Source organism: Exserohilum turcica, assembly GCF_000359705.1.
Source record: "Exserohilum turcica Et28A unplaced genomic scaffold SETTUscaffold_6, whole genome shotgun sequence".
Taxonomy (NCBI): domain Eukaryota; kingdom Fungi; phylum Ascomycota; class Dothideomycetes; order Pleosporales; family Pleosporaceae; genus Exserohilum; species Exserohilum turcicum.
This window is the reverse complement of record NW_007360277.1, coordinates 1607262-1623228: the sequence shown is the minus strand read 5'-3', so window position 1 is coordinate 1623228 and position 15967 is coordinate 1607262. Positions and strand designations below refer to the sequence as shown.

The window sequence follows — 15967 nt, the reverse complement described above, 5'->3', positions numbered from 1 at the left end:
GTGGGGGGGGGGGGGGGGTTGAGACACGGTCTGGCCTAGCCTGGAAGTTGAAGGTGTCAAGTATAAGAATCATAGTACTTGGAGGAATAAGCTTAATCCATTGTGTGTGTGTGTGTGTGTGTGTGTTGGGGTGAATGCGACTAAAGTGGTTCTTTCTTCGTCTTCCCAAAAACAAAAAAAGGGTAAATCTAATAATCATAAGTCTCGTTGCCGAAGCCCTCGTCCTCATCATCGAGATAATTGTGTTCGAGATCTTCTTCGTCTTCGTCTTGGACGTGCATGTTGTCGTCGTCGTCGTCGTCTTCGTCTTCTTCTTCGGCGTCTGCATCTGCATGTGTGGCTTGGGGCACAATAGTGGTGGTAGTGGTGGTAGTGGTAGTAGGCGGGGATTTTGCAACGGGGCTAGTGCCCTGGGCGCTATCCGCCGGACTTGCTGATGCGGCGCCACCGCCTGGGAAGAGTTCTTTGAGGCGGTCGTAGTTGATGTGGTTACTGAAGGCCTTGTTGGCGCGCCTCTTGAGCATCTTGTGTGCGGCGTCTGCGGCGCTGGCTGCGGGCTGGCCTTCAAGGACGCTACCGTCGCCCATTTGGTGGTGTTTGCGTTTTTGCTTGGGCTTCTTGGGCTTGTCTTCTGCGGCTTCGAGTTCGGCAAGGAGCAGCTTTTCCTGCTGTGCACGCAGCCATTCTTCGTTTTCGGTGATCCAGACGGCTTCCTTGCGACGGACTTCCTCGGGGCCGAGGATGCAGGTAGCAACATCGGGATCGTCTTCGAACTCGTCTTCGCCAATCTCAGGATCCGTGTTAACGGGTATGTCGCGCTTATCTTGCGCCGCGCGTGCCATTTCTGCTGCCGTCCAGCCAGAGCGCCGGAGTAGGTCGTGATCCTCGTTTTTGGCGCATTCCTTAAAGACGGCTTCCCAGTCCTTGATGGCATTGGTGAGCTCTGCCTCAATGTCTTGCTCAATCTCAAGATCCTCTTCGTTGATGACAATGGGCACTCGTTTCTTGGGTGGTCGACCACGCTTCTTGGGCATGACAAAATCGGGATCTGTGGCCTCACCCGCCTCGACCTCCTCAACTGCAGTGACAACAGAATCGATCATGGCATCGGCGTTCCCGTCGAAAGTGTCGACTTGTGTAGCTGCGCGACTTTCACGGGCACCGGTTTCTCCATTTTGTGTTGCGCCTGCTTGCGATGAAGCGCCGTTTGATTTCTGTCTCCTGCTTGCCTCTGCTGATGCCGTGGCTGTACTAGCTTCTGCAACATTGTTTCCTGAAACATCCTCTGGCGATGCTGATATTCCGTCTACTCCTTGAAGCCTCCTCCGCTTCTTCTCTCGTCGCTCCTCCCTTTCTGCGCGCCTCCAGATGGCGGGCGGTTGAGCCTTGACCTTGAGTCGTGATCCAAATTCGCGAAACTGATTGACAGTCAAGGCGGCACTCTGCGTCCTTTTGTATTCGTACAAACGAGAGGTAATGGTGGAATCGGCGACTTTGACGACGTAAACAACTTCTCGGATCGTGCGACGAAAGTTGTTCATGCGGGCAGCGATGATGATGCAGGCACCACACAGTCCAGCTGGCTGGCGACCCTGAACCATCCAGTCTCGATTCATGCGCTTCAACACCTTGCAGGCGTCATCAGCCACTCGGTGGGAATCGTCTCCAAACTCAAGTTTCCGGCAGTACTTCAGCATCAGAGGCTCAATCTCCTGGACAGCCTTGTTGCCTACGAGCTGCGCGGGGTCCTCCTCTTTGAGCATTTCCAGAAACTGTTTGTATGTATCTCCCAGGGCCCAGACATTGGTTTGGATCTTCTCGGCGAGGTCGATGAGCATGAGCGTGTTCTCGGGCTGTCTCCGGGCTGCCATGTAGATTGCGACAGCGGCGACGTTCCTCATCCGGCGGCCCTGGATAAACCTAAAGTTCATGGCGAGCTTGTACCAGCTGAAAGCCTGCTCTATGACTGCCTCGCGCTGGTTCAGCGAAGCGCCCAGGGCTTGGATGGCGCTCTTCCCGTTCATGGCCGCCTGCTCCCTGCTCTCCATGCCGCCGAGACCTCGCATTGTGCCGCCCATGGAATTGGCGTGTCGCTGGTTGGCGTGGATGAAGCCACCCTCGACGATTGCTGCTCCGCCCGAAGTCTCGCCAAAAGTAACCTCGGAAACGATCTGGCTCTCGTCGTGGATGGTACCGCAGTTGTAGCACATGACGGTGCCATCGGACGTATCGATGGTAGGGGATTCGCAGCAGTTGTAGGTGCGCTGGGTGGGCTTGGCGGGTTGGGGCGGCCCCGCGGCTCTTCGTCGTGTTGCCGAGGATTGGTACTGGTAAGAGTCGGGTTTGTTCAGGCTGGAGAGGCGCGGGGCCCTCGGCGGCCTCGCTACCTGGGGCGCGGACATGGCGGCGGCGGCGGCGTGGTGGTTTGTCGAGCACGAAAAGGCAGCGGAAATAGCAGAGGAAATAGCAGACGAATCGAAGCAGAAGCCAAGAGGGCGCGCGAACGGGACGCGGTACCGAGGGCGGGGCACGGGCGGCGCTGATTGGCGGGGCGGGGTGGGCGCCTTGCCTGTTTTGGGCGCGAACGCTACACCTCGCGCTGCGAACACGGTGTGGATGGACATGGACCGACGGAGATGACGAGAACGGACTTGCATCAGCTGGGCCTCTGCGACTGTTTGGGGTGCAGCCGTCTGCAAGGCCTGCCCAAAACCCTTTCGGATGCCGGCATCCAGCGCGCTGCGAGCTGCGAGCATCGCGATCCGCACGCCCCAATACGGTCCGCCGGCACCGTGGCCAGAAGCAGGGCGTCTATGTCCATTCACCCCCAAGGCGGGCGCCTCCTTGATCTCTCTCCTCTGGCCATCCCCGCCCCTCGCACACACACACACACACATATATATATATATATATACATATATATATACACACCAGGCCAACGGCAGCCCGCCCATGGGCTCCTCGGAAGCGGTACCTGCAGCAAGCCAACCCAGGCCAACGACAACGGCAGCGCTTGGCCGGCTTCCATGACGGGCACGGAATGCAGGTCATGGCAGCCGCGGCCATGATTGGCTCCTCGCATGGCGCCCGACAAGGCCGGGCTGGAGAAAAGGCCGCAGTTCCTGGGCTGCCCTGGGCTTCCCAGCCTCCTTGTCGACAAGAAGGGGCTTGCGTACGTGTGGGTGGGTGCGTGTGGGTGCGTGGGTGGTGGCCGTGTGCTCCCAAGCTGCCTACACTATTTCATCCGCGCCCCCGTCAGTGTCGTCTGGTCCCCCGCCCAAACCCCAACCCTCATCCCATAGCTTCCTCGCCAACCTTGGTTGCCCTGGCCTTGGACCGCCCGCCCGCCCGGAACACTTAGCTGCTCGCTAGCTCTCTGCTGCCTTCGTTTTGCCGTCTAGCCCGCCAGCATGACGACCAGGAAGAGGAAGAACGACGACGAGGAGCTCGTTGCCCTCCCCAGCGACGAGAGCGACGACGAGGAAGAGTAAGTAGACGCTCTCTTGACGTCATGACCCGGCGCACCACGTCGCCCGCCTGCGGTTTGGTCTGCATCGACAAGCATGCCCGCCTTTGCTCGAATGGCTGCTTTTGATCGGCATTCTCAAGCTGCGTCGTCGCTGCACATACGCTCAAAGGCCCGGCGCAGTCGCAGCCACGAGCCGCCCAGTCGCGTCCATGCTCTCCACGGCAGCGGCCAAATGAATCATCGCCCCTTGCATTCTCATGTCTGCATACCTCGCATTGCTTTTTGGGCTGCTTTTGTTCAAACGGCGCGACTCGCGCGCATGCGACACGTGCACCAAGACTAACACTGCGCCCCCAGATACGACGAATCCGAAGGCTCCAACTTTGATTCCGAAGACGACTCGGACGAAGAGCCTCGTAAGTCTTCTTCATTACCGCGTGAACCTCCCGTCCCTCTAACAGCTCGTAGCGCCAAAGAAGAAGGCCAAGCGCACCACCAAGTCCAAGAAGCAAGAAGAAGAAGAGGAGGAGGATGACGACGAGGAAGAAGAGGACGAGGTAAGCGATGGCGAGGATGACGCCGCTCCCGAGGAAGAAGACGACGACGACGACGAGGAAGAGGAGGACAAGAAGAAGACAAAGGACACCAAGCCCGCTGGTGCCGACAAGGACCGCAAAGTCAAGACTACGGGCAAGAACGAAGCCGCGCCTGTAGTCGACGACGACGACGACGAAGAGTAAAGCACCACGCACCGCATAGACGCGCGGCTCGTTGTGTTTTGGCTCGATATACACAATCACAATTTGGTTACATATTCTTTTCCCCGTCACTCATGCGCAGAGGCTGTCTTCGAATCCATTCGTGATATCATATCCATATCCAGGGACGCTGCATGTACATTTTCCTCGGGAAAACCCTCCCTCCCTTTTCTACACCCACCGCTGGTACCTCTTTGTCTGCTGGAACCGCTGCTTGTACTGCGCATACCTCTCTGACCGCTTCTGCGCCGCCGTCTCGTTCCTCGGCGGGAAGCTATCCCACGAAACCGCATACTTGGCCGTCATGTGCGCAATGGCCCTCGTGAACTCGATCCACGCATCCAGATTCAGATTGTTGACCGTGTCGCCGTCCTCGTGGTAGTTGACGTCGTAAGGGACGCCCGCGCCTCCACCAAACATGTCGGCTTCGGCCTCCGTCTTGATGCCCTCGGCACCGCCCGCAATACCGCCTGCAGCGATGCCCGCCTCGAGGAACGGACCATAGTCTGACCGTCCGTCAAACTCAATCTCGGTGTGGTTGAGCCCAATGCTATCAAAGTAAGCTGCGAATTCGTGCTCGGCCTCGGCGGATCCCGCGGGCCCAGTCAGGTTGTACGCAGAGCCATCGCCGTCGTAGATCTGGTATGCAAAGTTTGGCGAGGCCATCATGTCGAAGTCGAGGAGAAGGCGGATCTTGTCCTTTTCGGCCGCAGACAGCTCGTGCACGTAGTACTCTGCGCCCAGCAGGCCGGCCTCCTCGGCGGTCCACCAGCTGAAGCGCACCGCGTTGTTGACGCTGAAGTTTGTGAGTTGCAGGGCAATTTCCAAGATGGAAATGGTGCCGGATCCGTTGTCGTTGATGCCCGGGCCCGCCGTTACAGAGTCCGAGTGCCCACTCACGTGGATGACGTTGTTGTGGTCTCCCGCCTTGGTCTCGGCAATGACATTGCGCGTCTTGTACACTTTGGCGTCGGTAGACATGTCAATGGAGATTTTGACGCCTGCGTTCAGCTGCGCGAGGAGCGCTTCGCCCTGGCCCATGGTAATGCCTGCAACAGGGACGAAGTCGCCTTTGGGAAACAGAACTTGCAGCGAATAGCCTTCCAGCGTGCCCTCGGCATTGTTCCATGCAATTACTCCAACTGCCCCCCTGGCAGCGGCAATCTGGACTTTCTCGCCGTACGAGCACACTCCGCGCTTGATGAGCGCCACGGAGCCTGCGAGTGACTCTGGGAAATCCGCCTTTTTTTCTAGTCTTAGTCTGGCTCTTCATGTACGTTGAGCATATAGTATGCTAGACAGACTTACCTCCTCACAGCCCAGATTAGGCACAGCAACAAGCGGACCCGTGACGTTGCCGCCAGGAGCCAGGGCTACGGCAAAGGCATCAATCGAGTTGTTGTTGGCCTTGAGCGTGGCACTGCTTCCGAGCGAAAGCGGCACATCTTGAGTGTACACGTCGTAGTAGTCTGGGAATGCCGCGAGCTGGCTCAAGATGTATTCGACAGTGTCCTCGTGGCCCTGGCTACCAATGACGCGGTTCTTGCCCGGCGTGCTGTATGCAATCTTCTGCAGTATCTCTGCCTTGGCGTACAGGTTGTCGATGTCAAGCGTATCACGGAGCGATTGCTAGAGCGAGTGTTAGAGCAGCCAGCAGGTTGATATTAGGAGAGCTTTTGTACCGAGTCAACAAGCGGCTTGCTGGTGCGAGCCTGGAAGGCCGCTGCATCCGCTGCTACGGCAAAAGCAGCAAGAGCCGCGATTGATTTGAGGCCCGCCATTAGGAATCAGAACGAAAGGGGAGTGACTCTTTTCAAAAAGTCGGCGGGTGTGTTGCGCAATTTATGTTGGTTACCAGCCCACCCTTGTCCTAATGTCGTACTTACCGGCTGCTGGTTTGCCAACTGGGGAGAACAAGATGCCAGAGACCAGGCACAGCGCTTCCTACTGACGTAGCAAGCATGCGTGAAAGGTGCAGCTCACAATAAAAGCCCACATGGAACGGGCTCTTTGCGACCTGCTAAATCCAGCCAAGTGAATGCATCCACCACACGAGGGCTGACGCCCTCGGCCCACCAATAACGGCTGCGGGCACAGCGAAGAAGAAGCACACGAGCCGTGTCAAGACGTGATAAGCGGCCTTGGTAAGCTTCGATTCGGTGCTACGCCAAGGCACGCCAAGGGCCCGCCTGATGGCGGATGGGGATGCTTCTGCATTTGGGAGCGCGGATTGCGGCATCTTCTGCCAATGTGGGGGGGGGAGGCGGGCAGACAAGCGGTGGGGCGATACCAACATCTCGGCGGCGTAACGGGCGGCTGGTCCAGCTGTCTACATAGGGAATTGCCTGGTTACTACTGTAGATGCACTGGCCCGGATGTAACATGGCCGGACGTTGTGCTCTAATCTGGGTATATGGGAATGCTGTAAGTGGCCTGACGCAAAGGTACTAAGGGTTGGTGTAAGTGGAACCTTGACTCGTCTCCAACTAACGCCGCTCCGATCCTTTCAATCGCTCGCTGCCTCCGATACGTCAAACATACCTCGCAATCGCATTTGTATTTGGGATTCGTGGGAGAATCCATGAATGTTGAAGAGAAGAAGAAAAAAAAGGGGGACTCGCAGTCATCTTCCAAGTACCGACTCTTTTTTTTCGTTCCTCTGCAGAATCGGCGCGTGTATTCCGTCGGCTTTTTACCCGCGCGGAGAGGACTGCGTGCTCCACGGACCCAATTATGAGCGATAACCGCGCAGATAGGAACACCCGAAAAAGTGGGCTTGAAATTATCAGCTCCGTGATGGCTTCCAGCCGCTTCTAGTCTCCTGAGTCCCTTGCACTGGCATGATAGTGATTTCCGTGTGCATACTCCCGCTCTTGATACTCCTGCTTGTTGTCCAAGTCGGGCTGTTTTGCTTTTACCAGCGATGCTTTTCTGGCTGAGGCTCGCTTAATTGCGAATCGAATTGGCTGGGCCTTGGAGCTCCAAAATATGCATGATATTCGCTCAGGTGGGAGAACTGGGCACTCTTGTTGATATGTAGAGATTGTGGGTTTTCGACTGCCTTTGAAAAAGTATGTGTGCTTTGAACTTGGCATAGTTCCTGGATGTATTCTCTCCCTGCAACACGCGTCGCGAATAACTCTTTTACCCTTTTTGAAAGATATAATTAGCGATTCTCGTAGGCGGAAAAAGAAATGAGGACCTAAACGGTAAGATCATAGATCATGTTCATGTCTATGAGCGGCTGTAGCGGGTGACGGGTCTATAATGTCAGAGCTCTTGTTCGCATTTGCATGTGTGCGCTGTTATCCCATGCTTGACTCATGTGCATAACTCTCTCGTCAAATGGCACTCAAGACTCTTCCAAATGCTTTGGACCAAAGATTGTGTGGCAGCATGGGTCTACACGCAATGCTGCGGTCAGAGAAGCTACGAGGCATTAGCATATTATAATCGGTACCAATTGAAACATGACCAACCACATCATCCCTCGAAATAATCAGATAATCAGGCCCCGTAAGTTGTGATACCTGAGCATTGTCCTGGAACTCCGCAGCAGACCACGAATAGATCAATACTATAAAGATGCGTCGTATGGTGCAAAGAACACTTTGGATGCAGTCGTATCGAGGTCACGGATCCATTTTCAATTGAACCAGGTATGCACGGCTGAAGAGTGACCGAATACAGTGATGTAGGACATGAGAAGACATCGTGAGACGGGGTTACCAAGGTACTTGCGCTAAACCGCTTTGGCTCGTAGCATGGCCAATAGAGATTAGACTGGGGCTACAAGGACTTGGACTTTGACAGCTGTAGAAAGCATTGTCGCTATAATAGTTAGATTGAGATATTGCTAGGATGTAATAATCATCTCTAGCATGTACCTGGTTCCATATCTGCCCCGTATATGCAGTGAAAGATAACTTGCCATAACTCATACTCCGTATCAATATAATATTATTATACTCCAAAAGAGCGGACGGAACTATATCGTTTAAATTGCACTTAGGAAGAAAAATACAGCCTTCTATCACTACAGGCACGATGCAAGGCGTTCTGTACACACTTTGAATCGCACACTCAGCTGCTACAAGCTAGCTACGCGAAACTGGAGCATGAACGTCAGTATCACCCGGTAGATCCTCAGAACCACAATTTGCATAGATATAACTTCCTCGCGTTGGGGCATCATAGAAGGATACTAGATCAAGTGAACATTTCTGAATGGGTAATACCCTAGCAAAAAGTGGTTACTCGAAATTGGCAATGACGAAATGACCCATAGAAGTTTGCTGTCAAAAAGCGGCAGTGGGTGCGGTTGACGCAGCCTTGCACCTAAAACGGCACTCTTTGTGTCAGTCTGAGTTCCCAAAGGGATACTTTGACATGGGTAAGGCGGGATCGAAGCAGGGAAAATGCAGATTGCAGACCAGATGTGGTGGCTGGTGGGGTGTGTAGATCATAGTTACTCAAGATGCCATTTCCAACATCACCACTATAACCAGCAGCTGTGCATGCGCTCCAGAACGCATATTTCGATGCGCCTTGCTCGGCTCAAAATATAGATCAAGCAACACTTTAATTTACCGCTCCTGACTCTTTTTCATGAACGTTCGAAGGCGGGAAGAAAACTAGGCATGAGGTTAGCGCGCAATTAGATCGCCGCTGATGGTTGTGGCTTGCCATTCGTTAGTGCGTGAGTGACGTAAGGACCATTGCAGCTCTACCCGTCCTTCCATTGTGTGAGGAGCAAACAAATCTCATGATCCACCTACTATTACTTCCCCCTCCATCCTCCATCCTCTCAGGCTTTGATTCTCCAACATCTGGCCCAACATGTCGACAGGTGGTGTGGTCTACAAGGACCTTCTACCAGTTCCCGATGCAGATCCTACAGAACACCAAGGCAAATCGACTACGCTACTGGATGCACCTACCGAAAGCCATGCACTAGCTTTGGAAGCCGCCAGGGCACCCCAGACAGAAGAAAAGGGAGCAGCGCAGGTAGAGCATGGAGACGAGGTAGTGGACTTGGGGTGGAATGAGCCAAAAGAGCTTGTCGCGAAACCGCTCGTAGGAGGCCTGGGAAATGAAGACCTCTGGCTGCTGATTCGACGTTTCAACCAGGCAAGTTTATGTACAATATTACCCACTCTCATACTAATTCCCGCAGCAAATGTACCATGTCAAGGAGATTCCAACAGCGCCCCCTGGAGGTCTGGACATGAACATTGCCGATGAAGAAGAGTTCTCTCCGGACAAGCTTCGTGCCAACATTGAGCGCCTTTACATGACCATTGTAAGCCCTTGGACTGTAAGTTTGCTACAAGTAACCTAATTGTGTTTAGGGCATCGGTCTAATGGGATTTGGCAAGCACATCGCCCGCATCCGCTCGTGGCGCGAGACTCGACGCACTGCATGGTTTTGTTCCGCATATTTCGCCGCTTGGTTCCTCGACATGATCATGCCCCTGCTATCAGTGACTCTGGTAACGCTGATCGTTTACCCTCCGGCTCGCGAGGTCATGTTTCCTCCAGCGCCCATCGCCCTCGTCAGCTCCAGTGGAGGTGTTCAAAAGCCAAAATCAGGAACACTCGGAAGTACCGACAGTGCAACTGGGGCACCTGAAAACCACAAGGGTGAAGCTGTAGAACAAGAAGCCTCCAACTTCGTCAACGGTTTCGCCACAATTGCATTGTCGAGTGCAACTGGCAAACACCCTGGGGGTGAGCCCCCAGAAGAAGACTCGCCTGATAGCACTATTCCAGACCCCACCAGGCTCGCCATTGGTGCTGCCGATGCGAAGGATAAGGCGGCCGGTGCTAATACCGGCAAGGAATATGATAAGACTAAGGTGCCTGTGGAGACTGCCATGTGGACCAAGATGAGGCCAATCATGCATGGGCTTGCAGACGTCGCAGACACCTGGGAACGTTTCGCAAAGTAAGTACCCTTCCGCGAGGATGCTCAGCTCATGACTGATTATCTAACAGTATGCTTAACCCGACACCTCCATTCCCCACAAACAAATTTCACTTTCGACTTGCAGCAGTCGTTGCACCCCTCGTACTTGTCTCACTTTTTGTATCTTCCTACGTGTTCATGAAGGGTGTTACATTCGGCGTAGGATTCGGGTTCTTCGGTGACCCCGCCATCCAACGAGGACTTGCACTTCTCAACAGAAAGTTCCCCCACTGGCAGAAATTACTTGAGCTCCGTAACACACTGCTCAAGGGTGTCCCTACCAACGCCCAACTCACAATCACTCTACTCCGTCTCGGCGAAGCAAACAAGGCCCCGCTACCACCTCCACCACACGTCGCTCAGCCACCTCCTGAAAAACCCACAGATGTCAACGAAGAAGAGCTTCGCGCCACGGGCGCCGATTGGCCTCTCAATGCTACAAAAGAAGAGCTCGATGCAGCCATGGCGCATGATCCCACGGTTGCGCACCAAACAGGTGGTGAAGACATTGATGAAGCCAAAGACAGCAAACACGGCAAAAAGGGCACCAAGATTCTCAACTTCTTTCGCAGCACAGTCAAAGGTGGTGTGGAGACTACACGAGGCGCCGACAAAGTCAAAGCGGCAGCTGGCTCTGTACATGCGAAGAATAGGCTGGGTGCAGTGCCACCTCGCAATGTAGATCTGACATCGGGCCCTGTCGAGTTCAAGGCCAGGTATGGGGGCAAGAAGGGCCATGCGTACATTACGACCAAAGCAACGATTCCCAGCATTGCCTTTTCCACGGACCAGACGATTGAGAAGATTGGCAGTGTAGACAGAGAGGACCTGCACCCTTTGTGGTCTATTACTGTCGGCGACATTCTAGAGATACGAAAGGTGGGCGGGTATGGATGGAAAGCAAAGTTGGTCGTTGGATGGGCTATGGAGCGCGAGGTGGCTGACGGGCTCATCATTGTCGATCGCCGGCTCAACGAGTATCGCATCACGGCGTTGCCGCTGAGAGACGAGCTGTTTAATCGGCTGGTTGCTATGGGAGGCCAGAAGTGGGAGTGCTGGTAGTCATAACAGTGTGAACAGATTGGATTGGATAGCATCTGCCTGTATGGATCCGGAAGCATATTCATAGTACCCTTTAGTAATGATCAAGGTGGTATCAATACCTAGAAGACACAAGGAAGTTATTTCCTAAGGCTATAGTCGATCTTCAGGTGGCTGTGCGATGATGCCAGTATGAGGTGTATAGTGAAGTGTCTTAGGCAAATTGGGTCTAGCTCCTCGTCCTGGAAGCATGGAGAGAAGCTTCAGTCCGCGGTTAGCGAGGTTATTTGACTATAGGGCTGCTGGACGCAACACAGCCACCTCCTTAGAAGCCATCTAAATTCCCAGTAGACAGCGCTAGATAAGAAGCCTGGAAATGTGCGACATGCACATGTGAAGGCAACGGGTGCAGTTGATGTGGTTGGAGAGACCGGGGTGTCATGGTGGGGCAACAACGTGGATCCCTGCCCATGACGCAGCGCTTCCTGTAACAGCGGGACAATCAATCAGGGCTTCGACGCCGCCCACGACGACATGTTGAGCGCCGCCCAGAGTCACACGTGCTACCCAATTCGCCCCCTTCTACTTGACAAAAGCCCCTACTCCTCCAGCACCTCCTCATAACACAACTCCTCATCAACATCATCCATATCACAACGCCCCGCGCCTAAACGTCGCCATGGCGTCCTACCTCGAGAAGATGCGCCGCCAGTCCAAGCAGCTCTTTCCACAGAGCAAGCAGAAGCCTGGCCCCCCACCAATCGCGGATCCTCCCAAGGTTGCCGAGTCTGCTACACCAAAAGTAGAAGACGCTGCTGTTCCCAAGATCGACGAACCTACTGCAGAACCCAGCGGGCCAATTCCCGAGCCGCCTGAGCCGACCGTCACAGAAGCAAGCGAAGAGGTAGGCAGCGACCCAGTTCTGGATCCCGAAGATCAGAAGTTCCTGGAGAGACTTGCGGCCATAGCTGCAGAGCCCGAAGGCACGCCTCCACCTCTGCCTGAGCGCACGACAGTAGTCGACGACACGGGCGAGAAGAAGGTCGGCAAAGACGCACAGGAAGCGCTCATGGATGGCGCAGATAAAGTTCCTCTCCCTTCAAGCCCCGCTGCGACAGCTGGTGACGCTAGTAACAAGGGCAAAGGCAAGGCTCCCGAGGGTGGTCTTGGCCGCAAAAAGAGCGTCCTGTCGTACTTTTCATTGCCCAAGTTTAACAAAAAGGACGGCGACAAGGCAAAGGACAAGCCATCGCAGGAGAAGAAGACGGTATTCACAGACAAGGATAGGGCCCAGTTTGCAGACCATCTCCAAGCTGCCGCCGAGGCGGCCAAAACGACTGAGCTCGCGGATGCCCAAAAGCAGGACAAGGAGCTCACCGAGATACTGGACCAGCTGAATCTCTCGGCTGTCAACAACCGCGTCTTCAGCTTTAGTAAAGAGTCGGAGGAGCTGCTCACCAAATTTACCCAGGTCCTCAAAGACCTTGTCAACGGCGTGCCGACGGCCTACAATGACCTCGAGAAGCTCTTTACCGACTACGACAACCAGCTCAAGAAGATGTACGCTGGCCTGCCGCCGTTTTTGCAGAACCTCGTCAAGAGCCTGCCAGCCAAGCTTACGGCAACGCTGGGCCCAGAGTTTATGGCTGCGGCGAGCGAGAAGCCTGGATTCGACGCCAAGACGGCAGCCGAAGGAAGCAAGGCCAAGGGCAAGCGATCGATGCTGCCTCAAGTCCCGAACCTCAAGTCTCTGGTTTCCGTCCAGGGCGCCGTCGCCACGGCCCTCCGCAGCATCGTCAACTTTTTAAAATTCAGATTCCCCGCGCTGGCCACGGGAACCAATGTCATCATGAGCCTGGCGGTATTCACCCTCCTCTTCGTCTTCTGGTACTGCCACAAGCGCGGCCGCGAAGTCCGCCTGGAAAACGAGCGTCTGGCGGCGGAAGATGAAAACCGTGCTAGCGCCAGCGGCGCGTCGTCAGTCAAGGACGACGAGGTCGACTCGATTTTCGGGTCGCAAATCAGGAACGCAGAGGGAAAGAGTACCCGCCCGAGCACCCCGCCGAAGGAGCCGCTTGTTATTAGTGACGGCAAGGAGAAGACGGCTGTGGAGGATATGCCGAGTGTGTCGCATCTGCCCGATCCAAAGTCGGGTGAGGCGCCAGCTGTGCCGCCGCCTTCGTCAGGGGGGAAGTAGGAAGTTTGTGTTTTGTAGTGAGAAGGCGTCTGTGTTTTTCTTTTGGCTACAGTTTGTTTCGACTCATGCTGCGTTGTTTTCCCTTGTTGCATATACCCTGGTTTTTTCAAGTTGGAAAAAAGAAAAAGAGAAATGTGGCGCTAATACACATGCAAAAAAAAACATTCCCGCTTGCAGCAAATAAGATACTCTGTTTCGCAATCAGGAGAAATGGTGATGGGAATATAAGTGGTACAATTACAACAAGATACACACAATAGTAGGTCGTCTCACGGCTTCCTCGCATGAATAACGACAACCTCGAAATAGGCATGCACGCGCCTCTCCTTGACGCCATTCCGGAACTTTGCAAAGAAAACCTGGGCCTCTTCAACGCTCCAGCCCATGACCTTGGTCAGCAAATAGAGCCCCCAGCCCTCAGCGCCCTGGGTAATATGCAGCAGATTCCAGCGACCCAGCTCCTTCATATGGGGATCCGCAGGCCAACTATTAACAGGGACCTTGTACAAATACTCGTGCACATCAACGAAGCCCGTATTGCGCATATACATAACCAAATTCCAAACTTCATAGAAGCTCTTTCCGAATCTGCGGCTGGCCTCGTGGAAAATATCGCTCCACTGCGAGAGCACGTGGTCGGGCTTGAGCGAGCCGTCGTCGCTCTTGAACTGGATCGACATTTCCAGCTGGTGCAGGTAGCCGCCTGGCTCGAGGTTGTGGTATATCTGTGTGTAGAGATCGGGCCACGAGTGGATGGAGCCGTACAGGGAGCGGATGTTGATGAAGTCGAAGCGAGACGTGTAGGTCCAGGGGAGGGTTACGTCGTCGATTTCGAATTTGCAGTTGGGTGGCGTGAAGGAGGGCTGGATGGGCGAGAGGTCGATGCCCGTGATTTCGGCGGCGGGGTGCTCTGGGTCGGGGGGTTCAGTAAGGATTCAAGATACATGCGTGGGTAGATAGGTAGACGAAAAGGAACTAACTCACCATCCGCCATATCCATGCACCAAATGCCCGTGCCACAGCCGAGATCCAGCACGCGTTTTGGATCCTTGATCGGGGCTAGATGCAGGCGGTGGCCGAGCAGAATCAGAAACATGTGGTGGGCAATGTCGAGATGGTCGTTTTGGACTTCGTCGTTGGGGCCCCAGTAGTCGTTTTCGCCCTCGCGGTACTTGTGGTAGCGGCGCCCATTTTCAAAGCGGCCGCGGTGGATGCTCGAGGCGATGGACGTGGTGTCGCTGGCGGCATCGTCGTCGCCGAGCGCCGAGTCGGTGTCGTCTTCGGTGTTGTCCTGTTGATGTTGGTTGGGGATTTGGAACGGGGAGGACGAGAGGGTTTATTGGCAGTGAATGACTTGGGAGCATGCATTGTGATTGGCTGGTTAGTTCAAGAAATGGGAAGACGTACGACGGACACGTGAGGATTGATCTGCTGGGCCGAGGCGGCTGGGCCTTCTGTTTCCGAAGGCAGCTGTGTTTGGTATGCAGACGAGGAAGAAGCTGCTGGGGGCGGTGCTGGTGCTGGTGCCGAGGACGAAGAGGCTTGTGGTGGGAGTGAGGTCATTGTGCCAGACCCCGGCACTGCGCTGGTAGTGGTAGCAGTAGTGCCGTCGTCGGCCCTTGTCGATGCTGACTCGGCGGCCATCTCCCTCTCTTTTCCTTTGCCGGCGCTCGACATTGTTTGGCGGTATGTCTCTGCGCCGCTGCGATTGGCGAGGCGGGGGATGCGAACTGGATGTGCTCGTCTGGCAGCCAAGAGTTCTTTGTCAACGCAAGGGGTGGCTGTGCCTCAACGACACTTGGACTGACGTCCAGCAACGGGCCGGAGCGAGATGGGCCCGTTCGATAAGCGAGTATCTAAGGGAACAAAACGCTTGGACAGTGGAGGGCCTGGCGGTTCAGCGGTCCACGCAGGCAATGCAGGTACAGAGAAGGCGACGGGTTTGTTGCAGAGCATCTGGGGCGCCGTGGACAGAGGTATATTGTCGACGCCCCCCTGCCGGCACACCAGATGGCCAAGGGCGACGACATGCATCGGGGGGCTGCGAGTGGCGAGCACGGAAAAGAATAGTAAAAACGTGGCTTGTGGGCTGGGCGACACCACTACGAGCATGAGTGAAGAGCCTGGGCGGGCGGATTGCTTCCCAGTGGGCGGGCTAAAGCGGCGGCGCGTCGTGGTGGATAGCATGTCGCGACTTGCAGCGGCCTCGACGAGTATAGGCCCGGCACACGACACCAACGACGCCCTGCATGCACGCTCTCCCTCTCTCTCGCCTACTCGCTCTCGCTCTCGCCCTCGCCCTCGCCCACTCGCATACACCATGGCCCTGTTCGCGCGAGGCCAGCAAAGGATATCGTGACGCTCAGGCTCACGCCGGCGACTCGCGCAAATAGCGTCCCTAGCCCGCCCGCTACGCTGCCAGGAACCAGAAGCAGAAGCAGATACGGCTCGCAGCCCGTCGTTGGTCAGCATTCATGGCAGCTCGCAGGCCAGCGCCGTCCCGCAGCTGCAGTCGCTTCCGCGCCTCCTCCCCA

At 55.3% G+C, this 15967-nt stretch overlaps 7 protein-coding genes across 7 annotated transcripts in view; 3 read left to right on the top strand and 4 right to left on the bottom strand.

Moving 5' to 3' along the window:
- The window catches only part of SETTUDRAFT_22835 (uncharacterized protein), a gene marked incomplete at both ends in the record, with an annotated part of 633 nt that extends 560 nt beyond the window's left edge, over positions 1-73 (bottom strand). Inside the window, one exon of the mRNA XM_008031198.1 lies at positions 28-73. Coding sequence (XP_008029389.1) covers positions 28-73 — 46 coding nt within the window. The remainder of the gene's footprint in view (positions 1-27) is intronic.
- A 39-nt stretch (positions 74-112) lies between these two features.
- On the bottom strand, positions 113-2223 carry SETTUDRAFT_165254 (uncharacterized protein). The gene has a single exon (XM_008031673.1). It carries the CDS (start codon positions 2208-2210, stop codon positions 189-191), a length of 2022 nt encoding a protein of 673 aa, XP_008029864.1. The 5' UTR covers positions 2211-2223; the 3' UTR covers positions 113-188.
- Positions 2224-3410: 1187 nt separating this feature from the next.
- On the top strand, positions 3411-4209 carry SETTUDRAFT_34395 (uncharacterized protein; the record flags this gene model as incomplete). The annotated part of the gene is made up of 3 exons (XM_008031286.1): positions 3411-3487; positions 3827-3885; positions 3938-4209. The coding sequence occupies 3 exons, from the start codon at positions 3411-3413 to the stop codon at positions 4207-4209; spliced, it is 408 nt and encodes a 135-aa protein (XP_008029477.1).
- Positions 4210-4398: 189 nt separating this feature from the next.
- Positions 4399-6008, bottom strand: SETTUDRAFT_156535 (uncharacterized protein; the record flags this gene model as incomplete). The annotated part of the gene is made up of 3 exons (XM_008031672.1): positions 4399-5469; positions 5536-5856; positions 5910-6008. 3 exons carry the CDS (start codon positions 6006-6008, stop codon positions 4399-4401), a joined length of 1491 nt encoding a protein of 496 aa, XP_008029863.1.
- Positions 6009-9033: 3025 nt separating this feature from the next.
- Positions 9034-11354, top strand: SETTUDRAFT_181009 (uncharacterized protein). Its single transcript, XM_008031671.1, has 4 exons — positions 9034-9357; positions 9404-9529; positions 9579-10174; positions 10225-11354. Exons 1-4 carry the CDS (start codon positions 9067-9069, stop codon positions 11255-11257), a joined length of 2046 nt encoding a protein of 681 aa, XP_008029862.1. The 5' UTR covers positions 9034-9066; the 3' UTR covers positions 11258-11354.
- Positions 11355-11915: 561 nt separating this feature from the next.
- On the top strand, positions 11916-13433 carry SETTUDRAFT_95539 (uncharacterized protein; the record flags this gene model as incomplete). The annotated part of the gene is made up of 1 exon (XM_008031670.1): positions 11916-13433. One exon carries the CDS (start codon positions 11916-11918, stop codon positions 13431-13433), a length of 1518 nt encoding a protein of 505 aa, XP_008029861.1.
- A 269-nt stretch (positions 13434-13702) lies between these two features.
- SETTUDRAFT_156532 (uncharacterized protein) lies at positions 13703-14996 on the bottom strand (the record flags this gene model as incomplete). The annotated part of the gene is made up of 3 exons (XM_008031669.1): positions 13703-14343; positions 14418-14724; positions 14841-14996. The coding sequence occupies 3 exons, from the start codon at positions 14994-14996 to the stop codon at positions 13703-13705; spliced, it is 1104 nt and encodes a 367-aa protein (XP_008029860.1).
- Between the last annotated feature and the right edge of the window lie 971 nt (positions 14997-15967).

Excerpts from the sequence above, each read along its gene's own strand:
- SETTUDRAFT_165254 (XM_008031673.1), bottom strand. The coding sequence starts at position 2,210 with ATGTGCTACAACTGCGGTACCATCCACGACGAGAGCCAGATCGTTTCC.
- SETTUDRAFT_181009 (XM_008031671.1), top strand. The coding sequence starts at position 9,067 with ATGTCGACAGGTGGTGTGGTCTACAAGGACCTTCTACCAGTTCCCGAT. Across the intron at positions 9,530-9,578 it reads AGCGCCTTTACATGACCATT|GGCATCGGTCTAATGGGATT; the intron begins GTAAGCCCTTGG and ends AATTGTGTTTAG. Across the intron at positions 10,175-10,224 it reads ACCTGGGAACGTTTCGCAAA|TATGCTTAACCCGACACCTC; the intron begins GTAAGTACCCTT and ends ATTATCTAACAG.